The sequence below is a fragment of the Pecten maximus genome, chromosome 1 (assembly GCF_902652985.1).
Source record: "Pecten maximus chromosome 1, xPecMax1.1, whole genome shotgun sequence".
Taxonomy (NCBI): Eukaryota; Metazoa; Mollusca; class Bivalvia; order Pectinida; family Pectinidae; genus Pecten; species Pecten maximus.
Genome location: NC_047015.1, coordinates 6,522,566 through 6,537,107, shown reverse-complemented (window position 1 = coordinate 6,537,107; position 14,542 = coordinate 6,522,566). Strand labels below are relative to the sequence as shown.

Sequence of the window (14,542 nt, the reverse complement as noted above, 5' to 3'; positions counted from 1 at the left end):
AATAGCCTTAGTGTAAACCATGTACACAATAGCCTTAGTGTAACTCATGTACACAATAGCCTTAGTGTAACTCCTGTACACAATAGCCTTAGTGTAAACCATGTACACAATAGCCTTAGTGTAAACCATGTACACAATAGCCTTAGTGTAACTCATGTACACAATAGCCTTAGTGTAACTCCTGTACACAATAGCCTTAGTGTAACTCATGTACACAATAGCCTGAGTGTAACTCATGTACACAATAGCCTTAGTGTAACTCCTGTACACAATAGCCTTAGTGTAACTCATGTACACAATAGCCTTAGTGTAACTCATGTACACAATAGCCTTAGTGTAACTCATGTACACAATAGCCTTAGTGTAACTCATGTACACAATAACCTTAGTGTAAACCATGTACACAATAGCCTTAGTGTAAACCATGTACACAATAGCCTTAGTGTAACTCATGTACACAAGAGCCTTAGTGTAAACCATGTACACAATAGCCTTAGTGTAAACCATGTACACAATAGCCTTAGTGTAACTCATGTACACAATAGCCTTAGTGTAACTCATGTACACAATAGCCTTAGTGTAAACCATGTTCACAATAGCCTTAGTGTAAACCATGTACACAATAGCCTTAGTGTAAACCATGTACATAATAGCCTTAGTGTAACTCATGTACACAATAGCCTTAGTGTAAACCATGTACACAATAGCCTTAGTGTAACTCCTGTACACAATAGCCTTAGTGTAACTCATGTACACAATAGCCTTAGTGTAACACATGTACACAATAGCCTTAGTGTAAACCATGTACACAATAGCCTTAGTGTAAACCATGTACACAATAGCCTTAGTGTAACTCATGTACACAATAGCCTTAGTGTAACTCCTGTACACAATAGCCTTAGTGTAAACCATGTACACAATAGCCTTAGTGTAAACCATGTACACAATAGCCTTAGTGTAACTCATGTACACAATAGCCTTAGTGTAACTCCTGTACACAATAGCCTTAGTGTAACTCATGTACACAATAGCCTGAGTGTAACTCCTGTACACAATAGCCTTAGTGTAACTCCTGTACACAATAGCCTTAGTGTAACTCATGTACACAATAGCCTTAGTGTAACTCATGTACACAATAGCCTTAGTGTAACTCATGTACACAATAGCCTTAGTGTAAACCATGTACACAATAGCCTTAGTGTAACTCATGTACACAATAGCCTTAGTGTAACTCATGTACACAATAGCCTTAGTGTAACTCATGTACACAATAGCCTTAGTGTAACTCATGTACACAATAGCCTTAGTGTAAACCATGTACACAATAGTCTTAGTGTAAACCATGTACACAATAGCCTTAGTGTAAACCATGTACACAATAGCCTTAGTGTAAACCATGTACACAATAGCCTTAGTGTAACTCCTGTACACAATAGCCTTAATTAGTGTTACTCATGTACACAATAGACTTAGTGTAAACCATGTACACAATAGCCTTAATGTAACTGATGTACACAATAGCCTTAATGTAACTCATGTACACAATAACCTTAATGTAACTCATGTACACAATAGCCTTAGTGTTAACCATGTACACAATAGCCTTAGTGTAACTCCTGTACACAATAGCCTTAATTAGTGTTACTCATGTACACAATAGACTTAGTGTAAACCATGTACACAATAGCCTTAGTGTTACTCATGTACACAATAGCCTTAGTGTAACTCATGTACACAATAGCCTTAGTGTGACTCCTGTACACAATAAATTTTATGACACTTGCTCAACTTTGGGCAAAGTTATGCTCCAGACAGGAAAAGGATTGACGGACAAATGCTCCCGCTAAAACTTTTGAGGGCCGTACATAACATAATAAAGATAACAACCCACCACATCATCTATTAAGCAGTCCGTCCTTGATTTAGGAGCTGGAATCTCTGTACTGGGATGGAGCTTCTCTGCATTCCCTGGGTTTGTCACACTACCGGTTTGTATATCAGTTCTACAAAAAATCATCAGTAACAATCAAAGACTATAATATACAATTGTGCTGACAACAATGATACACTTTTAAGTTTTTAACTATCAAAGACCATTATATATACTATTTCTTTTAACAGACAGTTAAATACATTTTCAATAGAGTCATGTGATGGAAGATTTCTATAAGAGGCTAGTGAGCCTTAACGGTCCCCTGAGTCTTGAAAACATGTAACTATTAACATTGGAATTCTGACCAGTTCATAAACAAGACAATTCACCACCCCACTGGATGTGGAATAATATGTCAAAAATACATTGATGATGAATTTGTAATAAAAAAGGTGAACCCATATACCCCAAGTATGAAGTTCTAGTGACAATTAAGTAATATATATTAATGTAGGAGATAAAGCCGGGACAAACTTTTCTTTAATGTAGGTCAAATGTCAAAATGTATGTCAGCCTGACCTACTTTTGAAACATGATACACTAGCTGCGCCCCTATGTGAACCCATGCCCCAAGTATGACGTTCCCAGTGGTGGACTATCCCCCTTTCCAGGTAAAAACGAAGCCATGAATTTCATAATTTTGATAAAGCAGTTAAGCACCCCAGGACACTTTCGTCTATGAAGAGTATTTGATTCTGTTATATTTTTTTGGGTGTTGAGAAGTAAAACAAGAAATACCAGAGGATCTTGATGCCCACCATTGAATGATCTTTATCAGTCCGATGAAAGACTGATCTTTTCTCTACTTTTTTCTTCTATCCCCTCTTACTTTAAATCATTTGATCATATGGGAAACAAACATATGAAGTCTAAGAAAGATCTCAGCAAAACTTTGAGAAATATATCAATAAGAGATTTAACTGTCGAAATCCATTGTTGCTGTACATGTGCATGCACTTAAAGCCATTTCGTTTTCCTGATCAGACTCAATGTTAACTGGCACTAGGGATTAGAAAAGTGTAATTTTCCTCGCCCTAATGTTGATTTTTCACACATTCCGCTATAAATCACACAGGGCACAAGTAGGGATCAAGGGGAACCTACATGTTAGGTAGTACTTTTCAAGAAATGGGGATTAAATGGGATTGTTTATGGACAGACAGCATGAGATGGTCCATCTGATAATGGTAGGCCTAAACGGATATGACCTTGAGTTTTGTCCTTGAGAATGTGTCAGAGTGACACAACTGGAACCATAGAGGAAACAGTGAACAAGATTTGACAAAAAATGTATCCAGTACTTTCTTAGAGATGACATCAAACTTTTAAACCAAGGGTTAATTGTTAAGCAAGGTGTAACGTATTCATCAATTAAAATTTTTGAGAGATTTATGATGGTGGCATTTCAAGATTAAATTTTATTTTGTTTAATAATATATATATATAGTCCATCATTGGAAAAAATCCCTTTCTGAGAAATAGTGGTAACACACTTCAATTGTCAAAATTCAAGATGGCCGCCTGTCGGCCATGTTGCTTTTCAATCAGTTCCCAAAATGGAGTAAGCACAACTAGCGACCAATTTCAGAATGATCATTTAAGTATTTTCTAAGAAATAGCGATAACAAGAACGGTTTACAGAGGGATAGGTGGACACAGGGCGATTTTGATATATACTATAGTCCATCATTTGATGAAGGTAAGCTTAAAAGTGAAAATGTTAAAAATCGATGAAAGTCAGGCGATGATAGGAAAGGCCAACTTCCCTCATGATCAGGTGACCTAAAAATGTAGAAGGCCAGATATAAGACCAACTAAAGCATGTTATATTTATCATATATGACACATTTCGGGGTATACTGTATATATATCCTGGATGTGAGATATAAACCTGTAACCATCTATGTTTCTCTCACCCTAATTAGCCAGTTAGCATGGTCCAAACAAAAAATGATGATGTACATAATATATTCACTAATGCAAATCAATTCAGCAATACATGTACACTTAATTTTTTTTATATTGGCGGAAGTGGAATAAGTTGAAAATGTCACATATCCCTATAATCAGAGAACATGGGATGGGCATCATGCATTATTATTTTGATGTCATATGACATTTGATATATAGTTGGAATTAGATACACTTGTACATATATGCTAAATTATAAGGATATGTAGAAGTAGAAACATGGTGTTTTAAGAAGAAGCAGGGTACATTGGTCTGTCTAAACCAAACTCTTTCCAATCTGGATCTTGGTCCAAACAAGTCAAATAATTTGGTCCCGAAAAATTCCTTCGTTATCTTAGAGTAGTTTATTAACAGCATTTTCTGTAATATTTTTAGGTCCTATTCCTTCTTGTAACACTAGTAAAAACTTTTTTAACACTAGTAAATATACTCTGTGTAAACTTTGTCAGCTTCCCTCTGGTTCTGTACGTACATGTGTGTAAGATGGACTTGTGGGCTCATGAAAGGTGTTCATATAAGGTACCGGTGTAGATATAATTTTTTCGTTTTTAATAACAACGATTGTTTCCAACACTAGTATATCAAGACAGAAGATCAATTTTAAATCTGGCTTACAGACATGTATGTGGAACATATATTCCTGAACTCATTGATATTATAGAAAGATTATCAGTATCTAACGTTCCCTCTTTTTGGGTGAATCAAAAAAGGATGACAGATCTAGAGGACTCGATCCTCACGATGAAGGCAAGTACTCAAAAGATAGTCAGAGACTTTTTCAAGCCAATGCCGTAAAATTGAAGTTGTTAACTGTTGATGGTGTCTTTGTTGACAATATATTGATGCTATAACGAATGTTACAGCCATGTTAAATTTTAAAATTATTTTACAATACATATAATAGTATGGTAGTGATCAGACTCTACAAACCGGCCAAATGATAGAGTCCTGATATTGATGGAGTCTGGTTAATCCCATTTAGACAGATCTACAATCCACTATAGGTAAAGTATGCAAACCCCAGATATAAGTACCTGGTCCTTTTCTTGCTTAATATCAACATGAGGTACACATACAGGTAAATACAGGTACACAGAAAGACCTCCATCACGACACTACACAAAGTTTACAGTGTTGTTAATGAAGTTACACTTTCACAATAAGTCACAAGTCTCTAATAAGATGGTCAGTAAGAGGAAAGTTACAATTACACATGTCAACAGGCCATCTTGTCAGAATACTTTAATACACCATACACACAGCGTGTTGCCTATTGTATAGAGACAACATAATAAAACAATACTGCAAACTATCACCATTACAACTTCAATGGGCAGGAAGCTTAAGTTATATAATATGTACACTGTAAACAGTCAGTAATTATCCCATGGCCATGATGTTGGTTTATAGACATCCCAATACTTGTATGATAGTTTATTATCTCACTGAATGGTCTGTCAAGTTGTCAACCGTACTAAACTGGCCTGGTTTAAAGTAATAACATGGTATGATGATAAAGTTGAACTCCAGCTATAGAGTAACATGGTTTTGACCCAACCATTTCTTACTCATGATCAACTGGCATATATAAATACACTGTAAATAGCCAATCTGGTCAAGGTTTGGGGATAACCATGATTTTAACACAATATCATGCAGTATATATATACATTTAAATTAATCTTGGACTTTTTGTCTCTAAAAGTAACAGTGATATGCCACTCTATAAACCTGTGAGTGAAATTAATCATAAAGTCCCATATTCACCAGTCGCCTCACGGAAAGTAGGAGAACAGTTTGCATGGTAGATCTAGACCTATTACTGTATATACCTAGTAATTTTCGCCCCCGTTTAATTTTCGCCATTTTCGCCCTTTGATGATAGGGCGAATTTAAGATGACGGCGAAAATTTCAAGCTCAATTGCAGGATTTACAAGTTATCGTACATAGGCTACTTGTAGTCGAATCCAAAACATACCCTCGTACTTTCCAAGTGTGTTATATCCTATACAATTACAGGCAACACGTGTTATCTATTTACACTAAGTTTATAAAATAGGTAATTGTTTTATTCCAATCTGTGCATGTGAAATAAAATCTAGATCTAAATATAGGCCTTGTAAATTTGCGATATCACGTGGAGTTAAATCGAAAATATCGGCTAAGACAGCGTACTAGGTTTAGTATATTTCATTTTAAACAAAAGCTTTAAATACTAAGTAACTTTTAAAATCCAAACATGTTTTAAAATTATGCACACAAATAGGTCTCTGCCATTGTGAAGGCTGATTGTATGACTTCATCGTCGCTTGTGGCTTCAATCGATGACAAATGAACAAAAGAAAACACTGGTCAGTAGCTATAGACTTGTAATTAGTCACGGCACGGTGAACTTACCACTCATCGCGTTTGCTTAAAATCGACCATGCATACCTAATACTATTTGAATCAATATAGGCTTAAGTAAATCTGAACACAGGTAAACGTTGTAAATTTCACACCTGATTACATTTCACACCTCAGCGAGATATGCGAAGAAAAGAAAATTGGGGAACTCGATAAATCCCGAGTGTTCCGAGTGCAATTGCATCGAGAATTCCGAACAGAATTTTCCGATTGTGAACGAGGAAAATACATTTCTTAAAAGTAGTTCAGGGCGAAATTAAAACGGGGCGAATATCTTTTGTGTTGCTCAAGGGCGAAAATAACCTGGGGCGAAAAATACCAGGTATACAGTAATTTAAAAAAAAATTTTTTTTTAATTATTATTCTAAGGTAACCCTATTGCTACATCCCATAATTAAAAAGATGACAGCTGACTGTACGTATAGAACACAAATTTCCTGACCATGGTACCCTGGTCTGTACAATAGTATTGTTTATATCCTATTGTTATTAGATTGACACTGTAAAATAAGTTCTAAGTCAAGCTGAATGTAAACTATAAGTTCTAAGTCAAGCTGAATGTAAACTATAAGTTCTAAGTCAAGCTGAATGTAAACTATAAGTTCTAAGTCTGTCGATCTAAATGTAAACTACCGGTATAAGTTCTAAGTCTGTCGATCTAAATGTTAACCATCAGTTCTGAGTCTGTCAATCTAAATCACCGGGTTCAATCGTACTGACCGGGCGCCGGTGCTTACACCAGGTCAGTACGATTGAACCCGGTGTAAATGTAAACTATAAGTTCTAAGTCTGTCAATCTAAATGTAAACCATAAGTTCTAAGTCTGTCGATCTAAATGTAAAGTTCTAAGTCTGTCAATCTAAATGTTAACCGTAAGTTTTAAGTCTATCGGTCTAAATGTAAACCATAAGGTCTAAGTCTGTCGATCTAAATGTAAACCTTAACCATAAGTTTTAAGTCTATCAATCTAAATGTAAACCACAGAGAAAAGTTCTGAGAAAACACATAGACAAGACAGAAGCTAAACACAATCTATCTGGAAAGTTTGATCTCATCAAATGTATTGTGTCTGGACATTAGTATAGTCTATATCAATATTTTAATTTCTTCTATTTAACTTATCTGTAAGGCTCACAGATGCAAGAATTACATGTAATTATACATGTGGTATGTGTCTCCACATATCATTTAGATTAAGTCAACATGTGGTATTTATTACATTGTTGTAATTACCTGAACATTTAACAATTTTATTGCTACAATATGTTTCTCCATTACAAAAAGTCGTAGCATTTTTGTTTTGTTTTTTTTTCATAAAAAGTTGTGGCCCAAAATATATAATTTATAGATATATGTATATTTCAGGTTTTATTATGAAAGTTAACTGTTTAATATATATGTACACGGAGAGAAAAATTAACTCCGTGTGGAGCTAAACTGAAAACTTGAACATGGTCCAATTAATTGAGAAAAATTTTGTTGAAAGATTTTATCTAAAATGTGAGTTTGGATGTTTATAAGTATTTGGGTTGCATCTTTATCTGGGACCCTATAGCTAATCAAAATCAGATGGAACTGAATGCCTTTTAACATTTACAGTATCTACTTTTTTGTTACTATGGATCTATTATCATTTGCAATGTGAGTACTGCATCAGACTCCCATGTTCAGACATTGAACAGTTTAACCAACCACATCTACCAGAAGCTAGAGAGAACCCGCATTACTCACCTTGCTTGGACAGGTCGTGGATCTGTTTTTTGATTTGTCACATCAGTAGTAGCTCTTTGGTGTCCAGGTAGAGAAGTCTGGTCAATAAGTTTGGGTACAGAAGTTGGAATGTTGTTTGGCACCGTTACAGGAGGTGGAACGTTGTTTGGCACCGTTACAGAAGTTGGAATGTTGTTTGGCACCGTTACAGCCTTTGAAGCTCGACGTGCTCTTGCTAATGATGCAAGATGTGCTGTCTTTGATTTATCAGATATATTTCCTTCTGTTAATGCAGTAGAAGATGGAGACTTTTTATCTGATGTAGTTTTTCTACTCCCAGATGATGAGGCCACAATGTATTTGTTAGAAGTCTGGGGTATTGTACTCGATAATGTATCTAATGCTGACGGCATCTTTGTTGTAGCTGATGGCATCTTTGTTGTGGATGGTTTTGCTGTCACCAATAGTGGAGCTGTTGTTGGTGCCTCCGTTGTTGTAGCATAATTAAGGACAGTTTCTTGTTTATTCAGCACGGACTGTGGCCTGGTCAAAGATGCATTATGTGAACTTTGTGGCATGCTAGAATAGTTTGGTTGATTCCCAGTTGATGCAACACGTGGGCTTTTAGACCCTGCAGAGGGTCCCACAGATGAATTTGTGGCCAGTGGCCCATTGGCAGTTGAAATAAGAGGTCTTTGAGACACTGCCTGATGCTTGTTATAAGTTGAAGATTGTGATAAGCTATTGGTTGACAGAGGTGACGGCCATTTATTTGAAGTTCCACCCTGTGATCCACTGGTGGGAATCTGTAATGAATTTGACGTCTGGGGATGAAGGCAGTTTATTGTCCCAGGTTTCGTTTTCTGTGATATTTTGGAATGTACCTCGTTATCATCTGTAGATCGCTGTGTTTGAAGCCAATTACAGGCACCTGGTGACACATTTGTTGTGGTCTGTATTTCTTTCGTATTCTGAGATTGTGGCATATCTAAATTTGGTTTTGCAGCTAATAACCCGTTAATCTGTGATCCCTCAGTAAACAAAGTTTTTGTTGTATTACTCTGGTGTCTGTCTGACGTTGAAAAAGTATGCGGGATTTGGAGTGTTCTACATTGGGCAATGTTACCACATACAGGAGGAGCGATATCTCCTGTTTTTTCCATTTTATTAACTGTGGTCGCAGACTCTTTTTGATTTTTGAAATGAAATACAGGAGATGGTGTAGAATAATCTTGTGTACCTGTATTAGATGAAGAAGCTTGAAGTCTGTCGGATTCTCCTGCAGTTATTGTGGTAGCTGGTAACTGGTCACCAGGGAGGACGAGAGATTTCTTAAATTTGATTTTTTTTGGCATTGCTTGTGGAGATGTACAGGTTGTTGTAACTGGTGGAACATTGTTGATAGGTAACATGCCATGTGAACTGTTTGATGTACCAGTTTGTGATATTGTTCCATTCCTATCAGGGTTGAAAATAGGAGAACGAATAACAGGGATGGAGCTTGGCTGAAACGAATCAGGGTTGAATCTGTACTTGTGGGAGTTCAAGACATCGGATTTCTGCTTCATTTGAGGTGAAGGCAGCTTTAGCTTAGCTGGTGAAAGTATCCCTGCAGATTTACATCTCTGATCGTTATTAGCCACAGTATCATCACTTTTGTTTTTTGTGGAGTTAAAGGAATCATCATCTATAAGTGATGCTGGTCTCGCGTCACATTTGTTTGGGGAAGTGAACAGAGCTTGTTTTGGGCTTTGGCACCACTGCTGCACGACAGCTGTATGTCCTGTGTTGAGGATGGAAGAACAGGTTTTGGCTCCTGAGGAGAGTATGTCATTAACAGGTGACGGTTTGTGGATAGATGGAGGTTTTGATTTCGTTTTACTTAAAGGAGAAAATCGTGGGAGATCATTGTCAAAGTCAACATCGTCCAATAAACTAACTTTCCGAGGGGAAGAGAAACTGGTTTGTATTTTTTCATCAGAAGTACACTTAAATGTTGCCTCACGAATTTTCACAGAGTTCTTTTTTTTACTTGATGTATCAACACCTGTCACAAGACAATCTGTGTCCAGTCTGCGAGTAGCAGGAAATTGCTGAGTGATATGTACTTCGTCACTCTCTGCAGTAAGAAGAGCACTAACAAGGTCACCATCATCTGTAACAGTAAGTCAATGTTAAAACTGAAGTGAAGCGTGATCACTAGAGATTAGAAAGAGAAGTGGTATTACATGTGTACACAGGAAAGAATATCCACTGAATTGATATATTTTGTACAATTCACACTCACAAACTGTGATCCAAGGTATGACCTATAATTTAGCTGTCCAAAGAAAAAGTCAGTTTGAAAAATGATTGCTAGACAAATACCAACATAACAAAATAGTGTTGAAAAACTAAAGGATTTTTCTAGGAAATTAGTAGGTACACACAACTGCATTCATTTCAGAAAACCTACAGAAACATGTATCTAATTATCATTATGAGTTTTTATTGAAAAGACAGATGTGACATATGCAGGACAAATATAAAATTGAGAAGAAATAAGCCACTTTTAACATAGAACTGACTATCCAGGAGGTACTGACCATCGGAGTCAACCACTACTGGATCTGGTCTCCAGCTGTCCGAGGAATTGGTGGTGACTTTGGCCAGATGTCGTGTATAAGTACGCAGTTCCAGCAGATCGTCAATACACAACTGGAGGTTGGAGAGATTACTGGGATCACGGACACAAATGTCTATTATTTCCTCACTCAGGTTGGCAAAGATGGGGATCAGTTGCTGCTTCAAGGAATTCTCTAGTAGAGAGAGTGGGGGATCTGCCATGCCTTATCTATAAGGAATTCAAAACAAATCAATATAGATTAGCAACTTTACTTGTGTTTTATAGCAAAATAGTACATGAATTTCCATTCTAAATAAAATATCAATGTCGTTAGAGCTGTCACAACTCAGAACATTCAGTATATTAATGGGGACCCCTACATGTAAATGTTGGATATTTCCTAGCTACCTCCCACAAAATCTCCAGTGCACATGCATGATACCAATTTCTCTGAGGAACACAGCTGGTACAGAACTGATCATCAGCAACCAGGAAGCTCAATCAGTAGAGCATCCGGCTAGTGTTCAGAGGTCCCGTGTTCAAACCCCGGTCTGGCTGTGCATTTTCCCATTCTTAGTCATACTACTGTACATAATAATGAATATGTGAAGGGTGCATCAATAGTTGTGATCGCTAAATGCAACACTAAAAGTAGTGTGAACACTGTTGTAATCCTCCTCCCTAGGACATGGGTTTGAGACACACAGACCCAGTGGGGAGATGTTTATCTGTGACTCTATATAGTTGAATTGTGCCCCATTCACATACAAATATTCTGGGCTTAGCTATTAACCTCTGAACATAATTAAATAATTGTCATTTTTGTGGTCAGTTTTGTTTATTTATTTCATTTCAGCTATTAAACTTTGAGATAGAGAGCTAAATTTAGGGCTACTAGCCACTGCTGTAGCGCAAAAACATTTAGGAGCTACTTATATACTGTACATAGGCCTACTAGCACACAGTAGTGACTTATCTTCCTCGGGGAGTTCCTGCAATCAGTAGATAAGACCATAATTAATTCGAAAATAGCAAAAGTTTCTCAGCACTTGATAAACTATTACTTAACCCTTCTCTTTTCAGATACATACAATGTAACGAAAATGAAAATGTCTATCATAATCACTGGACATGAACTTGATGAAGTCTACTTTCAGTTCCAACAGATACTTATGTTTATCAACATATAATATTCGATTGATGACTTACCAGATTATGCTACAATTTACTAAGACAGATAGGAAAACAACAGATATTTACATGGATTAAATCAATGTTGGTTACATAAACAAAGCCATTACCTTTCACAGAATGCCTGCTAACGAATTACATGACGGATAACTAAAATCAAACTGATGCTGATGGCGCGATGCCTCGTTTTCGAATCTCAAAAGAAAACCAGAGTTGCCTCCCCTCGAAAATCTTGTTTCGTATATCTGTGTGAAAGAGATTCGACGATCGGCGGAACAGATTTTTTTTATCTTTCTTTTTATTTTTTGTTTCAAATTCAATTAATCAGATAACTTTTATAATTACATGGTGGAAAATGTGTGCATAAGGAATTTTTCCTACAAGGTTTCGAAGTTTGAAATACTAATACTAAAATGATGTAATGAGACATAAATAGTCAGTAAACACCTGCATGTCACAGGTGTTATAATGTTTATAATAACGGAAGTACGGAAAGGACCTGTATAGGCTAAGCCTGTTGTCCAATCCATTTTTCATATCTAGATTATATCTTTATGAAATAATGAAATATTTTAATTCAAATGTTTGATTGAATAAAATATCTTGAAAAAATATATATCACACAGGTGTTGTTATAATACACCGGGTGATACCGGAAGTTACGAATCCGACGGGGAGTATATACAAATCCGACGGGGAGTATCTACCCGAAGGGCGTAAGGACATGGCTGGGGTATGTTTTATATTGATACATGGCATTTTAACATACTATCGGAAATATGATGATACCCACGGAATTCTACGCTATTTCCTTTATACATATCTGTAATTCGTTAATCTCATAAACTTGCCGTGTTTGATTGATGCTCAATACTATCCGGCTGCCCTACTGTCAAACGACGAATTTGCTATGATTTTTGTCAAAAATACCCAATAATCGCGATCAAAACACGATGGACAGAGTTTTAGCATTAAACATTGACTACAATAAACTATTAGTAATCAACAATTTGTTTGGATTACAGCTATAAAGTACTTTAATTAGCTAATTATAATGACACTAAAAAATTCCGACGGGGAAAATCTCTCTCCAATATCTGAATCCGACGGGGAATATCAGTACACAAAGTCGCGACTGTGTGATTCTTAAGCATTGGGCTTCTTTCATTTGGAAGTAATGGGCTGATGAATGCCAACTGGACAAAGGCAAATGTAATAAAGCGCGCTAGCGCTTCATGTTGAATTTGCCTTTGTCCAGTTGGCATTCATCAGCCCATAACTTCCAAATGAAAGCAGTTCAATGCTTATACTTACATTTGACAACGATTTTTAAAGACTATATCCAGAAATTTTGCTCCTACGATGAATGAACAAATTATTATTGTCAAAGACGGAACCACCTTTTCAACAGCCATCTTTCGTTATCGCCGACGTGACAATTATGACGTCACTATAGTAATGACGTTATGGACTCGTAACCTTCAAGTGAGTTTGGTAAAGTTATATAGTGGGGCTGCAGTGTAAATGTAAATATTTAAGCATTGAACGGCTTTCAGTTGGCGTTCATAGTCAATATGAATGCCAACTGGACAGAGGCAAATTCCATGAAGCGATTATATTTACCATCTGCGATTTTTTATTTGTCGTGCGATTTTTTTGTTGAAATTTTCAAATTCAAATTTCAGTTGGCAGTTCATAAGCTGGTAAACTCGCAACTGAATTGGTGGGGTTATATAATGGCAGTGCCATACAATGGTAAATATAGACATGTACAGGTATGTCAAGCATCGTACAGTGTGTGTATTGCGCTACACGCGTATTCAGGGCTCAGTTATCAAAATGTAATAAGTCTAACTGAAAACTGTATGGGTCCAGTTGCTTTCGATCTTATGAAGCTCAATTCCACTTATGATATTGTTGCGCTGTTCTACTCCCAGGAGCTACTGCCTCTCTCGGACGCTTAAATGTCGTATTATAGATTGCGAAACAATTTACTGTTAGATATTCTGTGAAACTTTGATTCAATCCTGTATGTAACGAATTACTGATATGTTGTATGTACACGTGAAAATGTCCAATTGACAAATATCATATAAATGATAACAGGAATTGTACACCTCTGAGAAGCCAGAATTTTCCTGTATTAAACTTGTTTTCTCGTATCTATTTTTGGAAATCGGATGTCATGCCATAGCAGAAAATGGTGAAAAATCATATGTCGATGTGCTCGTTTTCGAGCTATTGTTGATCAAATATAGAATAACAATTTATGTAACCCCTTGCCAATGAATTTTGAAGTAGAGACTTTAATAAAGTCAACACTTATTTTCTTTAATTTTCAGGCTAATGTCAACACGTAAAAAGAGTTCGTTGTGGCTTCACGCGCCCAAAAAAGGGTTAAATCCAATTTCGATAACTCCAAAACTTAAACGTTTTATTACGCCTACAAAAATACGCATAAACGTCAACGGGTAAGAAGTACCTGGTTCAAATGTAAAACAACCAGAATCTTCCGATAACTGGGTAAATCTAAAATTATTTGGAAATAAATGAAATCATGTGTCATATTGATAACAAATATTTGATATCTGAATAAAAATCAAATGAAAGCCTGTGTACTGATATTCCCCGTCGGATTCAGATATTGGAGAGAGATTTTCCCCGTCGGAATTTTTTAGTGTCATTATAATTATCCAATTAAGGTACTTTATAGCTGTAATCCAAA

The 14,542-nt window shown here is 36.3% G+C and overlaps 1 protein-coding gene across 2 annotated transcripts in view; it reads right to left on the bottom strand.

The window, feature by feature from the left end:
• LOC117323354 (mucin-5AC-like) overlaps nt 1-12,013 on the bottom strand; it is a 54,646-nt gene extending 42,633 nt beyond the window's left edge. The window contains exons 1-5 of one of the 2 annotated variants that reach the window (XM_033878539.1): nt 11,928-12,013; nt 10,607-10,854; nt 8,233-10,176; nt 8,043-8,202; nt 1,892-2,003 (exon numbers count right to left, since the gene is read on the bottom strand). In XM_033878539.1, coding sequence (XP_033734430.1) covers nt 1,892-2,003; nt 8,043-8,202; nt 8,233-10,176; nt 10,607-10,847 — 2,457 coding nt within the window. In that variant the 5' untranslated portion in view covers nt 10,848-10,854; nt 11,928-12,013. Of the gene's footprint in view, nt 1-1,891; nt 2,004-8,042; nt 10,177-10,606; nt 10,855-11,927 lie in introns of both variants that reach the window. The other variant, XM_033878532.1, reaches the window with a different exon arrangement.
• Between the last annotated feature and the right edge of the window lie 2,529 nt (nt 12,014-14,542).